We start from the raw sequence: 25,136 nt of genomic DNA, 5'->3' as shown, positions 1-25,136 counted from the left end.
CCCAATTTCTCGTCTGGGAATTGGTATTGCATACTTCATAAATTTGGTAACATTAGACTAGTGCGATGGGGTTTTTTACTCGTACGGTTGACCAGCCCTCGCGTTTGGCTCAGTTAGCAACTCCACACAACTCCAACAACCCGGAAAATAGTATATTTCGATACGAGTGCGACGAGTTTTTCAGGACGGTAAAGTTGGAGGCCCGAGGCGAAGTCGAGGGCTGCCAACACACGAGCTGAAAACCCCCGTCGCGCATGCACCGATAGAACAATAGTACATTATGTCATTGGGCAACAAAAGTATTATCTGATGAATGTGATTATAATCCTCGCCTTCGGCGCAAAGAGAATTAGAATTTAGAGAGAAAAAATCCCGCACCGCCCAGCCGGGTTTCGAATCCGGGTCTCCCAGTCACGCGCCCGGCACTCTCCCAACTAAGCTAACGGGAACTACGGAAATATTCTCTCCAAATTCGCCAGACAACACCGCCTAACCACCTTTATGTATTAAATTAATTCAAAGAGAATTAGAATTTAGAGAGAAAAAATCCCGCACCGCCCAGTCGGGGTTCGAACCCGGGTCTCCCAGTTATGCGCCTTCGGCGCGGATTATAAACTCACATTCGTCAGGTATAGTATATTCAAATACGAGTGCGGAAAAGTGGTCTTTAGCTCGTGGGAGGTTTCTAGCACAAGCCGAAGGCGAGTGATATAGGCCCACGACCGAAAAAACACTTGTCCGCACGCTTTAGGCAGGCTTCACACCTAAAACGTTACAAGTAAAAAGTAAACAGTTACTTTTTTGCACAACGCGAAGAAAACTATTTTATGTCATTGGGCCCGAAAACCGCGATTCTAACCTCACTTCGCTCGGTCAGATCGCGGTTTATCGGGCCTAATGACATAAAAATATTTAGGCCGTGTGACGAACAATATTTTTTGTCATAGCGGCTGTAAGCAGTGATTTACGGACGTGTAGCATCAACAGAAACTTTTTGTCATGCCATTGTCACTGTTTACAACCGTTCCCTGGTGGAAAAAACTCCTTAAATCCTGTTGGAAGAAAAAGGGTAATTGGAAATAATGACGTTATTGCCGTTGACCCATTATTTCCGATTCCGGTTAGTAGCGCAATGCTGACACGTATGAAAAAATCCAATAGGAAAACCTAGCGAATTCTCTAGAAAATTCTGTTGGGATTCTGAAGAAAATCTATCGGATTTCTATGGGATTTCTATTGGAAAATTCTATTAGTTTTTTGCGCTGATTCTATTGATTTTGAATTTCTGTCTCCAGAATCCCAATAGAATTTTCTAGCTAATTCGCTAGGTTTTCCTATTGGATTTTTCCATACGTGTCAGCATTGCGCTACTAACCTGAATCGGAAATAGTCGGTCAACGGCAATACCGTCATTATTTCCAATTACCCTTTTCTCTTCCAATAGGATTTAAGGAGTTTTTTCCACCGGGGTTATGACAAAAAATATCGTTCGACATACCGCCTAAAAAAAATTGTCTAGCTCATATTTTCTAGCTCTTCTTCGGCTCGGGTTGTAAACTCATATTCAAAAAAGTTTTTTTGGGCCTAATAACGAAATATATCAATTCCAGACTGCTTCTTACAGTTTCTCGTCTCGGAATTAGTATTGCATACTTCGAGGTATTATAAACTCGAAAACTTGAAAATCGCTATGGAAAAATAATGTCGGGGCTGTTACCCGATAGGGTTTTTTTCACTCGTGTGTGCCGAAGACGAGGACTGGCCAATTACACGAGTGAGAAACCCCATCGCATCAGTCCGTTCCCCTGGTGGGAAGTAGGAAATGGGCCGAGGGTGGCTCGGGCCTACTCTGGGCCTTTTCTCATCTCCTACCAGGGTCTTTGACAATTGTATTTCAAACATGTAATTACTTTCCCCTTTCTCGTTTCAACAAATTCAATACCAATGGAAATCTATTCACATGTCTGGCATTGACATAAAATTGCATCTTTCCCTGTCTCTGCGATGAAAATACATCGAAATAGACGATTATTCTGGATATATTCGACACCAAGATTTTTTTTTTTATAATAACGAATTTGATTATTACAGAAGTATTGCGCAGTGGTAAATTTGAATGTATCTCTTATCTATTTTGCATTCGAAATATTCAGCACCGATAAATAGACTATTCCTAAATTAATCCATTAATATTGAGAACTTTATTTAGAGCAAGTTCGCAGTGGAAAATTCCCGAAACTACACCATTAATCTCTGTCAGTATTTTGTCTGAAGAATAACGCATTTTTGCAGCTGGTTTTTTCCTAACAAAATTCGTCTATGAAACAAATAGTTCAATAGATATTCCTTCCACAAAATTATTGCACGCCAAAAAAAATTTGTGACTTCTTTCAGAATATGCAATAAAGATAAAAAATCTATAAATTTCCATATCATGAAATTCTATTTCCGCAGTAAACAAAAAAATGGTGAAGTTATTCCCCCATGACTCATGCAATAATTTAAGATTCAGTTCAATGATTAACAGCTGGATAATCGGAGGAATTTCTCTGCGTTTCCCATGACGAACCTGTCGTATCAGATCATTTGATAAACGAATCAAATCATAATGAACCCCCTATCCCCCCTGAAGAAATTGCCAACTCATTTAAAAGTCAAAAAGCATCTTCTCCTCCATTCATTTATAATCCACGCAATAGCAAAGTCCTCCCAAATCACTCCAAAAACATGTCATACAATCGAAAAGGACACGGCATATGATAATGTAGCAGCGCTGTGTGAGATTGCAAATGAAGGTCGTAACAGTGGAAGTGTCAAGATAATTGACTCGAAACTGATATCATTAAAATTTTCACGATAAAAAAAATAATAACCCCGACCAATTCAAATAAAACTCGCAGGTTCCAAAGTTCCCGCGCGTCTCCACAGGGAAAAAAACACTCAATTCCATTGACCATTAATTATTGAATGATTTGTGGAGTCTAACGAGTGTAATCTCGTCTAAGGTAGCTTAATAATCGTCAATAAATGTGTGTATAAATGTGGAGACTTTATCGCGCTGATAAGGGAGCTAGGGTGCGCACATAAAGCCTCGAGATAAGTGAAATTTGTGGGTGGAGAGTGGGAAAAAATGAATAATTTCAATTAGGCGATCACGAATAATCACCAAAAGGATTCTAATCCCCTCATCCCCATTACCAATTGATTTCTCAACGATCGACGTGCGAAAATTGTTCAAAAAATGTCAAATCATCACCAAAAAGTCCTTAATCAAAAAAAAAACTGGACGTCACTTCAACAACTTGCTACCTAAACAAAACAGTCTTATAAAAACACTTCGATAACATAAACATCGTGTCCCATGCACCATATTCCCGAGCCCCCTTCGGCCGATAAAATATTAACGACTTCCCCGACCAAAAGAAACACCACGAAATCGCATAAAAAGCCCGACGTTAAATCTCGAGATTAATTTAATGTCCGAAAAGACACGTACATACCTCCGCAAAAATCGTGAAAAACTTCCCCAGAAAATCTGCACACAGACCCACTGGCCAAATCTCGACTGATCGACAAGTGGAATAATCACTGGACGCAGGGGAAAAAATACAGTGAAAAATTGTTAAAAAACTGGCGAATGACGTTAATGAGTGAAAAGTCAAATAAAATACAATACGGTGATATGGTTGGAGTGATTGGGATTGACACGATATGACATATTTCCCGGTTAGCTACGTGGTGACGCGGATGACACGACTTGAATAATACCCTCGGTAACCATGCACACATTTTTCTTGCCATCATTATTTCGTCGTCTCTCCCTGTCCCCCAGCCCGACGTTTCACAGTCCAGTTATTCCGTTAAGCCACTGTCAGTGTTACTCCAGGGTCACAAAATACAACGACAACAGTAACCACAAGTAAAAAAATACCACAGTTGACCATTTTTATTTCGTTAAACAATTTGTTATTCTCACCTGCAGGACGTTATAACTTCACAACATGCACGCCATTTTGGTCATACTGTAGTAATATATAGAAATTGAGCTAATCAAGCGCCCCCTGGTGAACGACATATACATATGGATTATCAACAATGAGCCATTATTTTGCGCGCACAGGTGTTACGGAAGTGTAGTGAATTCAGTACGGAGAATGAAAAACACTTGGGAACGCACGAAGAGGCGTTCTCAACACGACTGCCGTGGCATCGTGTAGTTCAGTTGGATTTTCAAAGCGATAGTACCGAGGGAGGAGGGACGCATGCGTGAAGAGGTATTTAAAAATGGCATGTGCTGTTTACTTTTTGTTAGGAGAGGTGTGAAGTTGCTCCGAAAATTCATTGAGGATTTTGAAGATGCAGAATTGTTAGAGAGGGCTTCAAAGGATGTAAGAATAATTGTTTTGTCATGGATACTCGTTGAATAGAAAAATATCAAGTTGTGAAGGTTTGTTTTATGTGTTTTGTGTTCTGTTTCGCTCCACTCTTGGTTAGGAAGGGATTGGAAGGGTAGACTATCCAATACAGTCAAAATACATTCATAGAATTTATGCATTTTCGGGATTATTGAATATTTCTTTAGAATACGGTGAAGACATGTGATTTGAAAAGGGGAGATTGGAGTAAAACGGACACTTTTGACTTTTTTTTAAACGTCAATGAGGGGTTGAAATGATGATGAAATTTAATTTTTTTTTTTTTGCAATACAAAGAACAACTCTTTCCCTTTGTGGCGAGCCTAAACTGAGCTCAATTGATAAAATTGTTTCTGAGTTATGAATAATTTTAAAAAAGTCCAAAGTGTCCATTTTACCCCACCCTCCCCTACCATAATTTTTTTCTTTGGGACTATTTTCAAAACCCGTCAAATTGGGAGAAGACAACTAAGGATAAGTGGAGGTATTCCTTGTATTGTTGACATACTTGTTTAAGAAAGATTGAAGAGTTGAAGGCAATAGTGAAGAGATGAATGGTGACAAGTCAATTTTGTACCTCTTGTTGAGCTTTGAATGAACTTGTCAGTGAGTGATTTTGGAGTTTTCATTCATTATTTCTCCAGCTTTATTTATTTTATAAATAGATCCGGAAGCATGAAAGATGTTAAATTTAGCTTATTATGGTTTATATTTAGTGCCTCTGAAAATCAATTAGATACAAGACGTTGAACATTTTCAACTTCATCGACACTTATTCGATATTTATGTAGAAAAAGTTCGATGTTTAATACTCAATGGGACGTCAGAAAATCATCGGGGAATCACGCATGGAAAAAGTTAATAGAAAAACCTATCGAATTCGTTAGAAAATTCTATTAAATTTCTATTAAACTTTCTATTAGTTTTTGGCTGATTCGATTAACATGTTCAATAGAAAACATTCAATAAAAAAAGTCATCAGAATTCAATCTTTCAAAAATTGTATAGAAAATATCTCAATAGAATAAGTTATAGAGAAAATTCTATTGACTTTTTCTACTGAATATTTTCTATTGAACATTTTAATAGAATCGGCCAAAAACTAATAGAACAGTTCAATAAAAATTGAATAGAATTTTTTAACGAATTCGATAGGTTTTTCTATTAAATTTTTTCGTCCGTGATAACTAAAATAAATTCTCGGTAATTGGAGCATATAGCTGCTCCAAAGAATTTTTCGAGGAAACTGAATTATTTCGACATTTAACAACAAAAGAAATTGAAATCAACAAGAAAATTGACTCGGACTCAATTAGCTAAAAAATAACTTGAAGAGGGTGACTCGGTCAAATAATGATCTTTGTGGGGTTCATACTGGGTAATGCTAACTACTAGTGAAGCTTGATACTTTAAGAATATAAGTATTTCACTGCATGTTGAATTTATATGAACACCTCATAATTGAAATTTAAAAAACTGCCTTTAGAAGGAAACGTGTAGAATGGGAGGTGCCGTACATCTACATGAGCATCCATGTTACTAAGTGTAATAGCTCAAAGAGGTTAAATTCATTTATAGCAACCAGTTTCCCAACTAATATACGTCGAAATATTTCAAGATTAACATAAACAAGTAGGAAATTGCTCTTGCATTGAATATGGTATATTAATTTTTGCTTATTCTGCGCATCATTTCTTTCTATCACGTATAATTCATTGTTTTTTTCATTTTATTAAATTGAATAAGATTTCTTTTCAACTAATTTTGTCAGATTTTCAACTTAATTGAATATTATCATCATCATTATTTTACTATCCCTTTTTTCTATACAACCAATTGCCTTTTTTACAGTTCTATCTCGCCCCTCAGCCCTTCGATAAAATGTTAATAATAGTTATTTTCATCACACGGTCCAAAAGTATTTTCTGACGAAAGTGATTATAGGCCTCGCCTTCGGCTCGGCCTACAAAGCCGCATTCGTCAGAAAATACTTTTGGACCGTGTGATGAATGCAATTTTTCGTCAGAAGGCCCGTAAACCGCGATCAAACCGAGCGAAGCGAGGTTAGAATCGCGGTTTACCGTGTCTTCTCACGAAAAGAAATGTTATCTATAAATAATTGAATGATTTTGAAAAATCACATTTGAAGAAACCATCAGAACGCTCACTTTCAGGGGAATTCATGAAAAATTCGAAATTTTCAATAATCATCATAAAAATCAAATCAACCAATGTAGCTATCGTAATCATCTTTTAACTTCTACTTAATGGCATTGAAACAAAGATTTTAAGCTACCATTGAGTTCATTTGAAGCATGATATCCAGAAATATCCCGAAAATTCTGATTTTCAAAAAATACAAAATTTTTGAAAATCAGGGAAAATCAATATCTAGAGAAATGACCAATTTTTGAAAAACTTGAAAAATTGAAATAATTAATAAATAAATTAAATTTTAATTAATGGCGATTGATGGGGCTCAACAATACCTACATTTGGAGGGGGGGGGGAGCTTCAATGCCACCGACTCATTAGCGAACAATCGAAGAAAAAATAGTTTACATACGTACGTACATACAGTCGAGCACTAAAGTTCGTGAACAGCCTGACCTTGCATTCTATGTATTTTGTTTACGAACTTTAGTGCTCGATTGTACATACATTCGCACGGACACGGTCAAAAAATTGTATTTTTGGACTTTTTGGATCATAATGGGGTGATATAACACGAAAAATCCAACACTTAAATTTGACCGGTTACAATGCTTCCATTCGGAAGCAAAAACTGTAATTTTTACCTATCAGTATCTCTGAAAGATTGAAGTTGCTGTGTTATCTATTTATGAAATTCTCTCTAATTGTTTTTTAATTGTTCAAATCTTTAATTGAGTTTAAACAACGCATTATTCAATGAATTCATTATCTTTAGATCCAGGAGATGACAAAATGACGATGGAGGCTCAAGAAGTATATAATGTTCCAATCACTGAGCTTGTGACCGCTCTCTTCAATATTGAATGGTCAGAGGACAATCAGATATCCCTACTAACTGAAAGAGGAGTTCACATATTTGTAAGTGTATAGAAAATTCTTAATTACACACAGACAATTGATGCATGTCAATTCGTATGGAAACAATGAAACAATACGAATCAATTGATTTTATATATGAATTTTTCCTCAATATTTGAATTTAATTCAAGGAAGATAGACGAGTTTTGCGGATACTTTTCCACAGCTTGCGTTTCTCTATACAAAGACGATTTTTAAAATTATTTTTCCCAATCGGATTCCAACCAATCAACGCGCAGTATTTGAGGATACCCGACAGTTTTATTTCGGATATTTTCTCCTAGTTTTTGAATATTTCGCAGTAACTCTTCATTTTTTTCGGCTTATTTCAGATCGAATCTTGTATTTGATAGTCTACAGAAATCAGGTTATTATATTAACATAATTTGTTCAAATCTTCCCTAATTCACCTCATGATGTTTTCCGATCAGGAAAAATAATCCGACAAATACCCCTCGAGCTTCAAAATTAATCGGGTACTTCCCTCAAGCTCCCCTGCAAATAGTGATGCCGCAAATAAGACAAGACAAGAAACACGTAATTCTTGTCTACAAAATTCCAAAAAAATACAAGAATTACATGTTTCTTGACTGTCTTATAAATTTTGAGGTTTTCTCTTGTCTTGTCTTGTTCCAATTGGCAAGAGAAAATTTGTCTCTTGTCTGTTTGGATATGAGCAAGGGTAAAAAATTCTTATTTTGTCTTGCGTTCTCTTGTGCACCTCGACAATTTCTTTTTTCCATTCCGTGAGATTAATAAATTGAGTTTTCCTCGTTTGGCTCGTATGGCTCGTGATTAGTTGAAAATTGTGCATCCAGTGTTCCTTCAGAATGGTTGTTTTCAAAAGCTGGTCTCATCATCAGAAAACACCGGAGTCGATTGAGTAACAAAAATGTTGAGTACTTGCTGTGTATGAATTCATGGTTCTCAACTCCACTAGCTCAAATAATAAAAGATGCGCTATTCGAGAAGAAAGATTAATATAATCGAGGAATTCATAATTCTTCACATTATTTAGGGATAGATAAAGTGTTATTGAACAAAATGGCCTTATATTATTGATAACTTGAGAGTTTTTGACGAATTTTTTGATTAATCATTTTTCTGTTGTTCCATCTCTCTTTTTTTCTTTTTCCTCTTCGGAACTTTCTTCTTGTTTTGTCTTGTCCTTCTTACCAAGAGCAAAATCTGGCCCTTGTCTTGCATCTTGCAGCAGTACTCTTGTCTTGTCTTATTTCTCTTACAGCATCACTGCTTGCAAACAAACGATCGTGCCACGTTTTGCAAAAAAATACATTTAACCTGCAAAACTTGATACTCTCATTTGTTTGCAATGGAGCTATCGAGGAATACCCGATCATTTTGAAGCTCTCGGAGTATTACTACTGGTAATTTCTTCAATTCTAATTTCAACTAATCAGGGTACAGTATTAATGCTAACGTAAAACCTTAACATTAGCTTTATTTTGATAATTTCCTCAATTATGATTTCGGCCAATCAAAGTATAGTATTAGGGGGCACGTCACGCATTTCACGCTGATAATTTTCCCAGCGGCAGGAAAATTATCAGGCCAATAATTTCCCTGTAGCCGGTCAATTATTTTCTACTCATTTGACAGAAATTTCTCACATTTTGGTGGAATATGTCAGGTGCACTTCGAACCTTGTAATCTGATCGGCCAAGATCAGAATGAAAGAAATAATCCCTCAAGTTCTCCTGCATATTAACGATCCGGATAAGTTTTGCAATAAAGCCCCTCGCGTTGCGCGCTCGGGATTTTAATCTACAAAACTGATTCCTCTCGTTGCTATATGTAACAAAACTATCTGGAAATATCCGATAATTTTGAAGGTCTTGGGACATTATACCCGAAGAGAAAAATTCAATAAAAAATACCAGAAACAAAACCTAAAAATTACGTTTCGAAACCTGCGAGCGAAGTAAAATTCAATAGAAAGTGTGAGTCGAAACTGAAATTGTACGAATCGCCACGTAAACTCTACGATTTGTTCCGTAAAAATTCACCACCCGTCAAAGATTGAGAAATTTTACAGAACGAAACGTAGAAATTATTCACCAGCTTCATATAAATTATTGAACGTTCAAGGATTTTTTATTTTGGAGGCATAATAAGTCGGGAAGTTTCTGTAAGATTTCAATTCTTCGGGAAACATTACGTGACAATTTCGTACTTTGTTCTGTGATGAACCCGAAAATTCACTGAACGTTTCAGATTTTTTCTCTTCCATTCCTGTAAAAATTGCCGAAAACGAATACCCATTATGAATTACGTGAATTGTTCCGTAATTTTTACTGAATATTTCTCTCCGTGTAGCTAATAATTTTCTCGGTTCTGATTTCGACCAATCAGAGTGCAGTGTACGGGATCACGTGACACCTTAACATCAGTTTTATTTTGATTATTCCCCCAACTGAATTGCCACCCAATAGAAATGCAGTATTTGACGTTTTGCGGTGGAGTGGGGGTAGGACTATTTTGATACTTTTTCGGTAATTCCCAATTCGTTGCACGTTAACCAGAATTGTCGATAAACAAAGAATAATCCGAATGAAGTCGGTAGTAATCAGTTCAAGTTTACGTGGACGAAACTCAAGTGTCAAAATGGATAGATTTGGAGGAGATTCTCTCGATGGTATTGACCAAAATATAAAGAAAAGTGTACCAAATAATACGATGAAATGTGAGTACGTCTGAACTTAATTTTGTTAACAACTTGCAACTGAATGCTGAACATCACAGCTCTCCACTAAAAAAGATGAGGAGGATGAACCATGCATTTCCGATGAACAATCACTGCCTTCGACCTCTTCCACTCTCATCCCTCAAAACACGGCTAACGTCACTTCCTCGGATTACACCACATTCATTTACAATAATTGTACTTTCAATTGCTCAAATTTATCGATGAGAAAATAATTTTCCTCCTCTCATTCCTCATTTTGTTCAGTAATACTTTAAATTGGAATAAAAATATCTTTGTTTATACCGCAAAAACGTCAAATACTACATTCCTATTGGTCGGCAATTCAGATAGGGGGAATTCAGCTGAATGCTTCTTGTGCTTCAAAATTGTCGAAAATTTTCCTCAAATTTTCCTGCATATCAACGAGAGGAGCAAGTTTGACAAAAAATTTCTAACCTGCCAAAGTTGCCCCCCACGTTGCTATCCAACAAAACTTTGGGAAAATTTTCGATAATTTTGAAGCACTCGGGGTATTTCGACTGAAAAATCTCCGTCGCCGGATCCGCCTGTAAACTTCACATTCGTCGAAAACGGAATTTGTGCCCTTGTACTCTAATGTACTATTACAACTGATTTTTCGGGGAAATATCTGATAATCTTGAAGATCTCGGCGTATTACAACTGATAATTTACCGGGCTACGTGTAAATTATCTAACTGATAATTCCCCTTCTTTTGACAGATATCCTCACATTTTGGTCAAAAGTGTCACGTAACTCCGAACACCGCATTCTGTTCGCCCGAAATCAGAATAGAGGAAATTATCAGTAGTAATACCCCAAGAGCTTCAAAATGATCGGGTATTTCCCGATAGCTTCGTTGCAAACAAACGAGAGTGTCAAGCTTGGTAGGTTTAAAAATCTGGAGCGCGAAGCGCGAGGGATTTTCCTACAAGACTTGACACGATCGTTTGTTTGCAGGGAAGGTTGAGGGAAATACCCGATGCATTTTGAAGCTCGAGGGGTATTTGGAGGAGTATTTCCTCCATCGGAATTTCGGTCACTGGAGGGTAGCATTGGATGTCAATGTGGTACAACCTACACTTTCGCATGTCAATTTTTTTGTTTACTCTTTTTCATCAACGTGCCGTGATTTTACCGAATTTTACCGATATAAAACCGTGTAGGTTGTACCACGTGACATCAAATGCGGCCCTCCTATTGGCCGAGATTCCGATGAGGGAAATACTCAGCTATAATACCCTAAGACCTTCAAAATTATCGAATATTTCCCGAATGTTTTGGTGCATAGCAACGAGAGGGATCTCTCGTTGCTCCTCGCGCTGCGCGCTCAGGATTTTAATCTGCAAAGCAAATTCCGATCGTTGATATGCAGGAAAACTTGAGGGAAATACTCGATGAATTTTGAAGGTCGAGGGGTATTCGGAGGACAATTTCTTCAATTCTGATTTTGGCAGATCATGGTGCGGTGTGATTCTTACTCTGACAGCTGTCGGGGTAAGACGTATCAGTAAATCGCTCCGTGTACCGATACAAAGTGTAAACAGTGAGCGAGGCAAATAAATAATTTTCCCGTCTCATGCAGGTCGCTCTGACTCTGCGTAACGCAAAACCTTTCCCAGTTTTTTTTTTATTTCCGCCAGTGTGAAAAAAAAATCAAAATGAACCCTAACGATAAAGAAAATACCGAAGTGACAAACGGAACAGCGACCAATGGAAACGACAATGGCAACAAACCAAGGACTACGCAATCACCGATGACTTACTCATGTGCAGTAACCGAAACCAATCTAGGCAAAGACCATGGCATATCCATTGATGCAATTCCAGAAGTCCCGAAGGATGAGTACGCTTACTGTGTGGGTGATTTTATTGGCCCAGAAAACTTATTAACGGTACCACGAACGAAAGAGAGAATTATAATCTTCGTGAAAACCACTGAACTCGTAGACTTGTTGACGACAGACACTACCGAATTATCGATCGAGGGAGTCGAGTTGAGGATTAAACCTCTTGTTGCCAAAACAAAACGGGTAATCCTCTCTGACGTGTGTCCCTCTCTACCCAATGTTGAAATCGAAATAAAATTCGCTGAACTGAGATTTAAAGTCACATCAAACGTCACAACATTGAAAGCGGGTTTAAAGAACCCGGCTTACAGCCATGTCCTATCCCACCGTCGACAATTATATATTGAACAACAAGACGCACTCATCCTCCCAGAAACAATGAACATTAATTACCAAGGCAACAACTATTTGATCTACGTCTCAGCTGACAACCCAGCGTGCTTCAACTGCAGGAAAGTTGGACATTTCTCTCGTAATTGTCCAAATCGAAACCGAGAGCAGAGCATGGATACAGGGGAAACTGCCGATGACAGCACCCAGCTGTCACAACAGTCTCAAGCGATATCTGGGCTATTGACTATACAAGCTCCCGAGGTACCGACAACCGCTGCTTGTGAGGTAAATAACACCCCACCCACGCAAAGTCTCACCGAAAGTGCTAATAACAGTGACATGGAAGCTGAATTCAAGGATGCAAAGGACAAAAGGACCCTCTCGGAGGATGATCTCAGTGGAGTCGGATCCGCTCTCGAAAACGAAGATCCCGACGACGACTTCGCTACTCCAAAACCGGTAGCGAAAAAACCTAAAAAGGGATTGAAGGCGAGGGCGAAACTCGACCAGAAATTCATCAGGACCAACTCAGCTCGTTTACAGAAGAACTTCACGGAGATAACAGAGAACCACGGACTCAATTACGATGACTTTGTTTCATTGATTTTTAGATTGCAACGCGAGAAAGACCCATTGCCTCTCATCGACATCTGGCCGCAAAGCCCTGGCCAGTTGGACGGATTTCCCTCGTGTTGCTATCCGTATTGTAGGGAATAATAATAACGATGGCATGCAACTACCAGATGAAATAAAAATACATTGACTTCCACTAAAATAAAAGTATATTTAAAATGAAAGTTAAATGTCACACAAAATCCAGACACATCTTATCTGCATGATGGTTGGTTAAATACTAATCTTAAGATTAAGTTTTGGGCACTTCGACTCTGGGCCCGAGCTTACCCCCCACTACAACCCCCACTCCTACGCATACCGAAAATGGCAACATTTTTGGGGGAGGCAAACTCTTAATTTCCCTGCGTGAAATTCCCCTGCATTTCCCCACACGTGCGCGCCAGACTGTCGCCAAAAGGTCTATTCCCAATAAAACCCTCAATATACCTTACCTAGGCCGTCAGTCTATTACCCTCGGCAAAAAAGGGGTCTTGGCCGAGGGTTTGCTTAAATTTTTTAATTGCTACGATGGGATTTTTCCCGCCCCTACAGTATGTTGGCATCATTGTAGCCTCCGAGTACGCAGATATCATACTTCTTGTGGAGACTAAATTGAACCCAATGGACCAGCGGAAATACAATGTACCAGGTTTTTATCTCTATAGACAAGATAAAATTCATAGGCGACATTCCACTCATCCATCACACTGTGGAAACACTTGGTTTCGAGGTAACAAATGTCACTCCTGCCCCCAGTATATTCCTATGTTATCGCAACCCGTGCCACGGAACTCTACAAATGGACAGCTGGCGACAGATCTGTTCGATACCGGGGGATCGAACCAACAGTGTACTGCTCGGGGATTTCAACGCCAAGCATATTGCATGGAACTGCGAGAAAACTGATCCTGACGGTGTGAAGCTCCAGGAGTCCATGCAAGCCGAGAACCTCTTCCTGCACAACACGAACACTTACACACATCTGGACGTGTATAGGCAGAAGAGATCAAATATCGACCTGGCATTCACAACTGACGACATCGCAGACATCACGACTGTTCAAGTACATCAGGAAACCTGGGGCTCAGACCACTACCCGATGATCATCCATTTAGCTGTTACTAAGGTCATGTATAATCGCGAAACCTTTAAAATTACCTCTATACGGACAGATTGGGAAAAACTCAAGATGTTAGTCGACGAATCTTATGTTCTTTTCCTAACGCACTCCTTTGACTCATTGAGACCTGTAGAAAAGTATGAATTTTTCATTGACAATATTAAACAGAATGTTTCCCAATGTACGCCGAAACGTAAAAAAAGTAACAGCCAAAAAACACAAGAATCCTGTTAGATGGTGGGACGAGTGCGCTAGGGTCTCAAGACTAAGGACCGTGACGTACAAAAAATGGAAGTACAGTGAAAACATGCAAGACGTAATCGCGTATAATAGAGCGGTTGCCACCGCCCGGAAAACATTTAAACATAAAAGAAAACTCGATTTCATCAAATTCGCTTCCCCATTGAATTCAAGAATTAACCTAGGTTATGTATGGAACACCTGCAAAGTTTAAACAATGCATGGGTAAATACCAGACACGGACAGCAAAAAGATTTTGATGAAATTGGGCGACAGACCGAGAAAATGATTGACAAACTGACTTCGCCTCCTAACCCAATCTACCCCATCTACCTTAGATCACCGTTATACCGATCCCGATTTACTCCCACCATCATCACAAAACACATTCTTAGAATGTCCATTTGATTTCATCAAGTTCAATACAGCCCTCAGTTCCAGGAAAAATAAATCATCCCCGGGAATGGACGGTATCACGTACGTGTTAGTCAAGGCTCTACCAATTAAAATCAAACTGGTATTACTCGATATTTTCAACGAAATGTACTCGGTAGGAGAATTTCCCCAAACCTGGAACCAATCATTCATCCATTTCATCCCAAAACCGAATAAAGCAGGAGTCAGACCGATTTCCCTAACATCCTGCGTATTGAAGCTTTTCGAAACGATGGTGAAAAATCGACTGCAATGGTGGACGGAACATGAAAAGATCCTTCCCAACTGCCAGATAGGTTTCAGGGCGGGCCTCTCTTGTAGAGACAACCTCAGTAACCTGCTGCTTCATGTTGAGGATAGTTTCAGGGACCAGGTTCACACAGTGGCAGCATTTCTTGATATCAAAGGGGCATTTGATGATGTCAATCCCGATATATTACTTAAAGAAATGGCACGAATTAACTGCCCACAGAGCATACTTCGTTTCGCCAAGTTTCTTACGCACGAGAGATTTATCCATTGTATCCATCTTGGTGACGAGAGTAAGAGGGTCTGCAAGGGGGTACCACAAGGTGGTGTGCTCTCTCCTTTATTATTCACGATATACGTGAGAAACCTGACTCACCGCCTAGACAGTTCAATAGGGGTATCAATGTTCGCTGATGACATAGCATTGTATACGCGTGTCAGAGGCAAACATAACAACGTTATAGTTCTTGAGCGAGCGGTGGGTCAGATGAATCGCAATCTCCAGTCGCTGGGACTAGAGCTCGCCCCCGAAAAAACCGTCTTACTCCGATTGAGTAAAAAGGGATCACCCCCCGAAGAGCTTAAAAGCTCTTAATATTGTCAAATTTCTGCGTCGCACATGGTGGGGGTCAGATCCTCTAACGCTGGTCTTGTTGTGTATTGTTAAAAGTTTTATTCGCTCAATAATGGATTACGGGCTATCTGTTTACTATCCGAATACTAAACACCTCGCTTCTAAACTAGAATCCATTCAATATGCAGCTATAAGGCTAGCCCTTGGTTATAGATGGTCTACCCCCACCAATGTGTTAATAGGTGAATCCAAACTCACACTTATTCAAGACAGAGCCAGCTACCTAAGCAAAACATTTCTCACCAAGATACTATCCAATCATTCCTCACAAATGTACCAAACCATTAACCAACTATTCCACAGTAAAGGAATCACCTCACGACCCAGCGACCGACACCTCACGAAACAAATCACAGAACTGTTACCCAAAGAAAGACTCATAGACAATCACGACAATTTTAATGTATTCAATTATAGCTACGAAATTAGTTCTCTATCCATAGAATTTGATAAGTAAATAGGGCCAGAAGCCATACAATCCAATAATGTCAATGAATACGTGTCCAATGAAATCGAAAATAAATATCCAGACCACTACTGTATATTTACAGACGGAAGTAAAAACTCGAACACAGAACACGTTGGAGCAGCATGTTTTTGCCCAGACCTGAACATTGAGAAGTCGATACAATTAAACAAAAAAATGTCAGTCTTTACCTCTGAATGCATAGTAATAAACCTAGCAATGGACATAACATTAGAGTACCCAAACAAAAACTTTCTTATTCTCTCCGACTCCCTTAGTACACTCCAGAGCTTAGAATCAAGAAAACTAGTCGCAAAAACAAATAGTTACATCCTTGAAATAAAAAGGAAATTTTCCGAGTTTCACAATGAAGATAAAGACCATGCAAAAATTACTTTCGCCTGGGTGCCGGCTCATGTAGGGATTGAAGGGAATGAGAAAGCGGATATATTGGCAAAAAAACGCAGATTGTGAGGGGAATACGGAATACCGAATACCATACACAGATCTCGAATGTATTTTTAAAGCAGAAGAAAAAAGTAACACCGTCACAAAGATGAAAAAACAAACCGAAGAAATTGGAAAAAGAAAAGGAAAAGGCGTGCAATATTTCGACAAATATTACAAAGAATCATTTCGACCCTGGTACCAGGGAAATAAATCATCTAGAGAACTCATTGTCAGAGTAAATAGAATAGCGGACCATTACCACCTTAACGCCTCACTCGAAAGAATGAGAATAATCCCCGATGCAAGCTTCACCTGCGGGGCAGAATCACATGACATCGACCACATACTATGGCAATGTCCTCTTCTGAATTCCCAAAGATTCGAACTATTGGCTAAATTGAGATCTCTGAAATATTTCTCTCGATACTGGACCTTCCATTTTATGGTGGCAACCGACTCCGAAGCTCTTACAGCAATAGATAAATTCTTTACAAAATGTAACCTTCAAATTTAACCAAAATGTAAAAGAAAAGGGTAAAAGGAAAAAAAAGCAATGTAAAAAAAGTAACTGTATAAGATCTCACCGACAGTGTAAATAACCCTCATATGGATCCTGTACTATAAACCAATAAAAAAAAAAAAAAAATGGTGCGGTGTTCGGGGTTACGGGACATATTTCACCAAAATGTGAGCAATATTTGTCAAATTCGTAGAAAACAATTGACAGACTACAGGGAAATTATCAGTCTGATAATTTTCCTGCAGCCGGGGAAATTATCAGTGTGAAACGTGTCACGTGACCCCGAATACCGCACTCTGATTGGTCGAAATCAGAATTGAGGAAATTGTCACCTATAACACCCCAAAATCTTAAAAATTCATTGCATATATATCTCCTCAAGTGTCCCTGCAAAGAAACAAGTGTGTCAAGTTTTGCAGAACAAGCCATCAGGCTGCGCACTCGCGATTTTTAGGCCGCCCAACTTGACACCTTCATTTATTCACAACGAAGCTTTCGGGAAATATCCGATAACTTTGAAGGTTTCGGGGTGTACAACTGATAATTCACCGGGCCACAAGTGAGTTATCAAACTGATAATTCCACAGTAGCCTATCAATTGTTTTCCTCTATTTCGACAGACATTCCCCACATTCCCGAGTGGAAATTCCGGTCAGGTCTTGATCAGACATGTTACGCCTCTGACCAATCCGGATTTGATCAGGACGAATGGATCCGAACTTGATCAAGTCAACCGTATGAAAACCGGATGACCTGTCTGTCTGTGTCAATAACAATTATCAATGATAACTAATTCAAAACAAAAGATAATTGAATTCTTTCACCGTAAGCCGCCTCTCTTAATGAATCTCTACTGTTATTACCTCTGAAAAAGCTTATTATTCTTTTACCGATACTGGGGATCGAACCGGGGACCCTATGATTGCTAATCCTATGCCCTAACCACTACGCTATCACGCTATTACTATTGAGTAAACTGTACATTGCCTATATGATTTGTATCGGGGTATTCGTTGAATTTACGATTATTCCTGATCTCGCGGATGTGCGTGTCTATTCTCAGAGATAAAATATGTTCAATTAAATTTTTATTTATTTCATTAATGAATACTAATAATGATAATAACAATAACTCTAATAAATAAATAGACATTTGGTGATTTTTTTTCTCAAGATCATTTGCGTGTAAATTTGATATTCCTCTAATACGTATTTACGACATCATCATCCCTCCCTTCTGTACATTTGAGAAGGGCTGGCTGTTAATTAAATTGATTAATTGAATTAAATTAATTTAATTTATTTTAATTATAGTATAATGATTCTTTTTCAAGATTGAAATAGTTATTTTCATCACAAGGTCCACAAAGTATTTTCTGACGAATGTGGCTTTGTAGGCCGAGCCGAAGGCGAGGCCTATAATCACATTCGTCAGAAAATACTTTTGGACCGTGTGATGAATGCAATTTTTCGTCAGAAGGCCCGTAAACCGCGATCAAACCGAGCGAAGCGAGGTTAGAATTGCGGTTTACCGGGTCTTCTCACGAAAATAATTATTGATAATGGTTGATAAAACTTAATTTGAATAGTATAATAATAGTTAATTAAATTATCTGATAAACTTACTAAAGTTAATGTCAAGTGGACCGGATTTGAATCTGATCATTTTCTCTTCAATTGACCCCGTTCAAATTCCGATTAAAGACATCAAATCCGAATTTGATCAAATTGGGGTCAGGCAGCCGACCTCAGGGTGAGATCGTGCCTACCTGATCAGAACTTGATCTGAATCATCCTGCAGTTTTTCGGATCCGATCTACTGGATCAAAACTTGGTCAGGTTCTCATCAGGCATCATCTGATCAGGTCTACTTGATCTGAACCCGCCTGTAGTTTTTCGGATCCGATCTGCTGGATCAGAACTTGGTCAGCTTCTCATCAGAAATTACCGGATCAGTCGAACCTTACAAAAACCTGATCAAGTTCTGATCATGCTTCAGGTGGGCCTGAAGCAATTTCCACTCGGGATATAATGGTGAAAAGTGTCACGTACTTCCAAACACCGTACTGTGTCCGTCCAAAATCAGAATTGAAGAAATCATTTCTCTATATTGTAAAAATCCAAATTGTGTTCTGGTGATAAAATTTTCGTACTCGAAATTACGACTTCAAAATTAAGAGTCACAAAGGTCAAAATACGGGTCATCAGGGCCCGAACAAAGGTCATGAGGGTTACAATAAGGGTCACGAGAGTTAGATCCGAGCAGGACTTTTTGGCGCCAGCGTTTTGGTGCGACCATTGCCGTGTTCAAGTCACGCCAAAAAGTCACGTACCCGATTAATTAAGGGTCATAAGGATCAGAATATGGGTCACGAGGGTCAGATTAAGGGTCACAATGGCGGAATAAGGATCCACATAGGGGTCACAAGGGTCAGAGGCTCATATGGGTCAGATTGAGGGTACCTTGGCCGAAATTTGGATGGAAAAATTCTTTTCCGAATACTATTCGAGTTTAAAAAATAATTAGGTATTTTCCTCAAGGTTTCCTACATACAAACCAACTTATCGTTATGAGGTGTAGTGGTGGTTCCCGTCACGTGGGACGGGAATTGACGGGAATTGATGGGATGTGATTAGTAAGTAACTGAGAATTTTGAAGCTCTTGTGGTATCACAGACGATAATTTCTTCAATTCACCAAAATGTGGAGAATATCTGTCAAAGTCGTTGGAAAAAATTGATAGGCTACAGGCTACACTCGTTTCTTTGCATGGAAATGTCCATTGAATTTTGAATATAGAGTTTGACAGACTAACACATTTTTGAAAAACTTGACACCTTCTATTTGTTTCCAACGAAACTTTCCGGAAATATCCGATAATTTTGAAGGTCTCGGGGTATTACAACTGGAAATTTTCCCGTCCCTCAAATTTGGAGATATTGATAAAAGACTAATTCATCTTTTTTTCACCAATATTCCCGAGAATACTCCATAATTCATAATTCTGCAGCGAAATCTCAATAGATCTTTTCTCTTTCCGAGGAAATTTCCACGAAAAAAAATGTCTTCTCCGATCAATCATCACTGAAATTATCTCATTATCAGTGAGTCCTAACGAGCAATAATGCTTTCTCTTTTTCGGCAAGAATTGCCCATCTGGATTCGAAGGAATCTGCTGATGATCGAAATAATTCATGAGCCTATCTTAGAAGAAATGGATAATTTAGTGGAATTGACTCCTTTTCCCTCCGGAAGAATAATCTTAGTAGTGTTTCGATCGATGAATTAATAAGATGTTGATTTCCTTGCACTCTGCGTTCATTAGCAAACTCGAGGGAAGAGTGAGAATTCTTGTTTGAAGAAAAAACAAGTTGTCACACACATACACACAGATATGACCCTAAAAACATCCTTTTCTCACGTTTCATAATATTTTAGACCATTTGCCATCAAAATTAGAAAATCGAAAAATCCCTCAAAGGCAGTATTCAAATATTACGTCACGCGTTTTTTGGACATTTTAGACCCCCTCCTCCCTCCGTCACAAATAGTCGCAAGCGTGAACTCCCCCCCCCCTTGTATATTACGTCACGAAATTAACGACCCCCTCTCTACTTTATATAGAGAATAATTTTGTATTCATTTTTTTAGCGTAAAAAAAATCACATGAATAATCAATTCGTTCTTCGATACTTTCTGAATATATCAACTGATTATCACAGCATTCAAAAAATAATTTCTGTTTGCGAATCGTTGGGATACTTGGGAGAAAAAAAATTCTTCAAATAATTAGTCGCGTGAGAAAATCAAATGAATTTTCACTAAAATAAGTGAAGGATCATTTGAAAACCCCAGTATGAACAGATATTGTTGATCAATGAATGCTTCATCGCTCCATTCTTCATCTTCGTCGTCTTCAATATTACATGTGACTGCCAAAAGTTCCCTTTGACGGTTGACCGCAATTCGCACAGAACGCACATTTGGAATAACTGCCATCACCCCAACAAACCTCACATTACACAATAATTTTCCATTCTACTGAAATCTCATCGATACTTCCAGGCATAAAAAAAAGTTGGTAAAAAAAAATATTCAATTGAAAAAATTTTTTTGCTTAAATTGCGTCAAACAGTTATTTTTCGACACTCTCTCTTATATTTTTAACTCTTTTCTTGTTTCATTAGGTGTGATCTTTTATTCAACTCAATACTGACAATGCCTCTGAAGAGGTCTCCACATAGGAAGCCGAAATACTGAACTACTTTTTGAGGGAATTTTTGGGGTTTTTCTTCCAATAAGAATTCCTAGTCCTTAGAGTCTTCCAACGACCACCGATGCTAACAACCTCAAGATCTCATCTAAAAGCAATATAAAATACATCAATATAATGACACTTAATGAAAGATATCGAATACTGGACAATTCACTCCGTTTCAATCGTTTTAATTTTTAATGTTCCATTTTCAGGAGCTGCAGCCGAATCCATTATGCCCCACACCAACGCCGAAATTTCGGCGATCCTTCTTATGGGCCACCGACTACCTACCAACTGAAATATTCTCTCCAATAGTAGAAACAGTTCTCAACAACTGTGAAAGAGAGGACATGTACGCATTACTCTTCGAAGAAGCACTTACCCCAAAGTTCCCCGAGAGGACCGAACACGTCCCTCGGATAATCCAAGTCGCCTGGTCCCCAGTAAAACTCGTGGAACCCACCAAATGTCTCCTCGCGACAGTCTCCTCAGCAGGTGCCATCGACATGGCTTTCAAAGTGGGAATAAACTGGTACTCAGTCTCCAACCTCTCACAGATCTGGTTTGAAATCATCAAAGAAGAAATGGCCTTCGACGTAGAGACCTGCACGCCCGAGGAAATTCAGGCTGACACCTTTAAATCCAACTTGAGACGTCTGCAAGGTACTTCAGTAACATGGAGTGGCCTCTCCAAAGATTCTGAAGGCACCTTCTCCTACCTGGCAACAGGCTATCGCAGCTCTGAACTCGTCGTCTGGAGAATAAGCAAAATCTCCGAGCTCTCCATAAATGTGACCCCAACAATGATCTACAGAACGAAATTCAAGGACCATGGAAGGATTTCAAAACTAATCTGGATGAGCCTGAAACCTCAAAGACACTTAATCCTCGTGGGATTCTTCGATGGACGAATGCTCGGTGTCCAATTAATCGAAGATAACAACCAATTGACTGAAAATTTCATTAAAAACTATGAAGAATATCCTGACAGAATCCCTATAAACTTCATCACCACAAGAACAAAAACAACTAGAGGAAATATAATTGGAATTGCAAAGAATATTCACTTCATCCTAATTGAGATCAACGATGAAGGAGAAGTCGAAGAGAAAAAGCACGTGCAGTTGCCAGGATTCTCCATCTCAAGTATTTTACTCTTAAACGACTCAGAGGCAATGATATCCACCCAGGACAGCGGCCTCCACCACATAAAATTGGACTCCACTCCAATGGAAAAAACTGCGATAACCCACGACATGAAATGTGTGAAAACTCAGTACCTGGGAATGGCACGATCCCCCAGTGGTGCGACTTTCGTCAACGTCACGAGCCCCAGCACAACCTATGACCACTTGTGCAACCGAGAGCCCAGTAATCTCCAGTTTTTCACACTGAAATCCCCAGAGTTCGACCCCTGGTGTAGACTGGAGAAAAGCCAATCGAACCTCCATGTCTACTGGGATTGTCTCGAAATGATAAGGATAAGGTCAGCAAAGGCAACAGATGGTGAGGACCTCTTCCCCAAAATCCCACAGGAGCTCGACCACTCGTTATCGACCCACCAGCTACGAGTGATAATGTGGCTGACGTTGATAACAGAGGTTGTTAAAAAGAAAAAATTCATTAAGAAAATTGATAATGTGGTTGGAGAGATTTCTGAGGCCCAACCCCTGATTTTCGTCCACACAATCTCCAACCATATGATTAAATTGGCGAGGAAGAAGGTGCTGAGTGATAATCATCGTCTGAGTATTCATTTTTTGAGGCTTTATCTGGAGGTTTTCCTCGCTGGAGAGGAGGACGAGAGCAATCAGAATAGTCACGCGATAAGACATGCTAAGGAGGCGATGAATGCAACGTCCAAAGTGGATCTGATTGAGGCTGAACCTTGTAATTTGTGTGGGGAAATCGTTACTGAACTTCCCTGGAACACTTCGAGCTGTCCCAGGGGCCATCAGCTGCCTCGTTGTGCTCTTACACTTCTGCAGATCACTTCGTTGAAGTACAAGAGTTGTCCGGTTTGTGGGAGGATTTTTCATCCTCTGTTGGATGAGGAGTACGAGGAGATGAAGTGTCTCTACTGTGATGTTCCTGTGGTGTTTGATACCAGGGTTGTTGGAATTTATGATGAGGTTGAGGAGAAGGGGAAGAATCTGTCGGTGAAACCTATCTGGGATATACCGATTTATAAGAGGTTCGAGGGGGAGGGAGGGGAGAAGGAAAAGGGTAATGAGGGCAGGGAGGAGGGTGTTGAGGGAGGTGAGGGTAAGGCAGAGAGAGCTGTGGGCAAGAGGGAGAGCAGTGCACGTAAGCGCAAGAGGAAGCGGATGAAGTCGCCGACGCTCGATGCTGTTAACGACACAAACAATGGGATTTTGACAGAGACTGGGGCAAATGTAAATTTGTGAATAAAGTTTTGTGTTTGTTGATAAATTTGCATTGTTCAGTGATTTTTTTATTACTGTAATGTAGTGGTAATATGTTGAGAGAAAATGAAATATTTTTTTGCTAGTGCGACCGCATTTTTTCATGTGGCAATGTACTCGCAGATAACAGATGCTAGGAAATTCTGGAATATGTTAACTGTAATAAATCTGTTGGCTATTCTTCGGCCGCGGTTCACGCAAAAATGATTTTGTGGATTGAGTGGATTTCAATGGTATTTTTACATAGTTTAGGGTCCCCAATATGGCTTTAGGCTATAAGTTGTTGTGCTACAATGGATCGTTTCGTATGCCCCGTACAAATTTTTAGTCTTCTGGAAAATTCTAGAATATTCTCAAGTTTCGGAGAATATTTTTGAGATTTCTACAAAGATTGAGGAGATTCTCGGGTTTTATAGAAAGTTCGGGAAAATCTTTTGGTTTTAGAGAAAATTCCAGGAAATTCTCGGGTATTCTAAACAATTCGAGAAAATTTTCAGTTTGGGTGTAGGAAAGTTTCTCCGATGGCAAAATTCTCCGGTGGTAAAAATCTCCGAAATGAGACAAAAAGTAACGGTCGTATGCCTTCTGTCGAATATAGGCTTGAACCCCTGCTTGTCTTTAATGGCAGGAATTCTCGAAAATCCAGGTATTCAATTTTCTCTTATTTTGCCCGGGCGAAGCTGGGCCACGCAGCTAGTTCTGAGATAACGTTGAAGCACCTAGGGGGTACATTAATCATCGAAAGGTCTCGGAAGTTCGGCAGTTAGTTGAGAAGTTCTCATAATTTTTTAAAGTGTTCCAGAATGATTTGAAATGTGATAGAAAGAATTATTGACATGTGAAAAAGCTTCTGCACAGGTCCTAGATCTTTCTACATTTTTGCAGAACTTCTTCATAATTTTTAAGGAAATCGAATTAGTCTAATGTTTAACACCGTCAAATCGGTGAAAATCTATTACATTTTTTATGGGACTTCATTCTTCTCCACCATCTTGAGACAATTACCGAACATGTGATGATAGAAAAACAAATACCGACGTCGGTGGCCGAGTGGATTAGACGCAAGTCTAGTGTGTGAAAGGTTGTGAGTTCCATTCCCCGTGGAACCGAATTTTTCAACGGAAGACTCCGGCGAGCGGGGAGGTTGCTAATAGAGGGAACCGCCTGTACCGGCATGGATTTTCTGTGGTTTCTCCATGCTACTGCTATGTTCTATAGGAGTACGAATGCGGTACAGTGTAGAATCCACAGCCGCATGCATAGGGTTGGATAGAGTGCCGAATGGGACCCAAAAAGGGACTCCGAGGCTGTAAAAAAAAAAAAAAAA

General features: G+C 39.2%; 1 protein-coding gene across 2 annotated transcripts; it reads left to right on the top strand.

Annotated features, from left to right (window-relative positions):
* The first annotated feature begins 4,132 nt into the window (after window positions 1–4,132).
* Window positions 4,133–23,816, top strand: LOC107039454. Of its 2 annotated transcripts, none has more exons than XM_015259069.1 (3): window positions 4,133–4,274; window positions 7,345–7,487; window positions 21,596–23,816. In XM_015259069.1, the coding sequence occupies exons 2-3, from the start codon at window positions 7,362–7,364 to the stop codon at window positions 23,789–23,791; spliced, it is 2,322 nt and encodes a 773-aa protein (XP_015114555.1). In that variant the 5' UTR covers window positions 4,133–4,274; window positions 7,345–7,361; the 3' UTR covers window positions 23,792–23,816. The 2 variants fall into 2 exon arrangements, with proteins under 2 accessions (XP_015114555.1, XP_015114554.1); XM_015259068.1 differs by lacking the exon at window positions 4,133–4,274 and adding an exon at window positions 4,298–4,388.
* Window positions 23,817–25,136: the final 1,320 nt, after the last annotated feature.

Source organism: Diachasma alloeum, unplaced genomic scaffold (genome assembly GCF_001412515.2).
Source record: "Diachasma alloeum isolate Michigan unplaced genomic scaffold, Dall2.0 Dall_scaffold_00300, whole genome shotgun sequence".
In the NCBI taxonomy this organism is placed as follows: domain Eukaryota; kingdom Metazoa; phylum Arthropoda; class Insecta; order Hymenoptera; family Braconidae; genus Diachasma; species Diachasma alloeum.
This window is presented reverse-complemented; position numbering and strand designations above follow the sequence as displayed.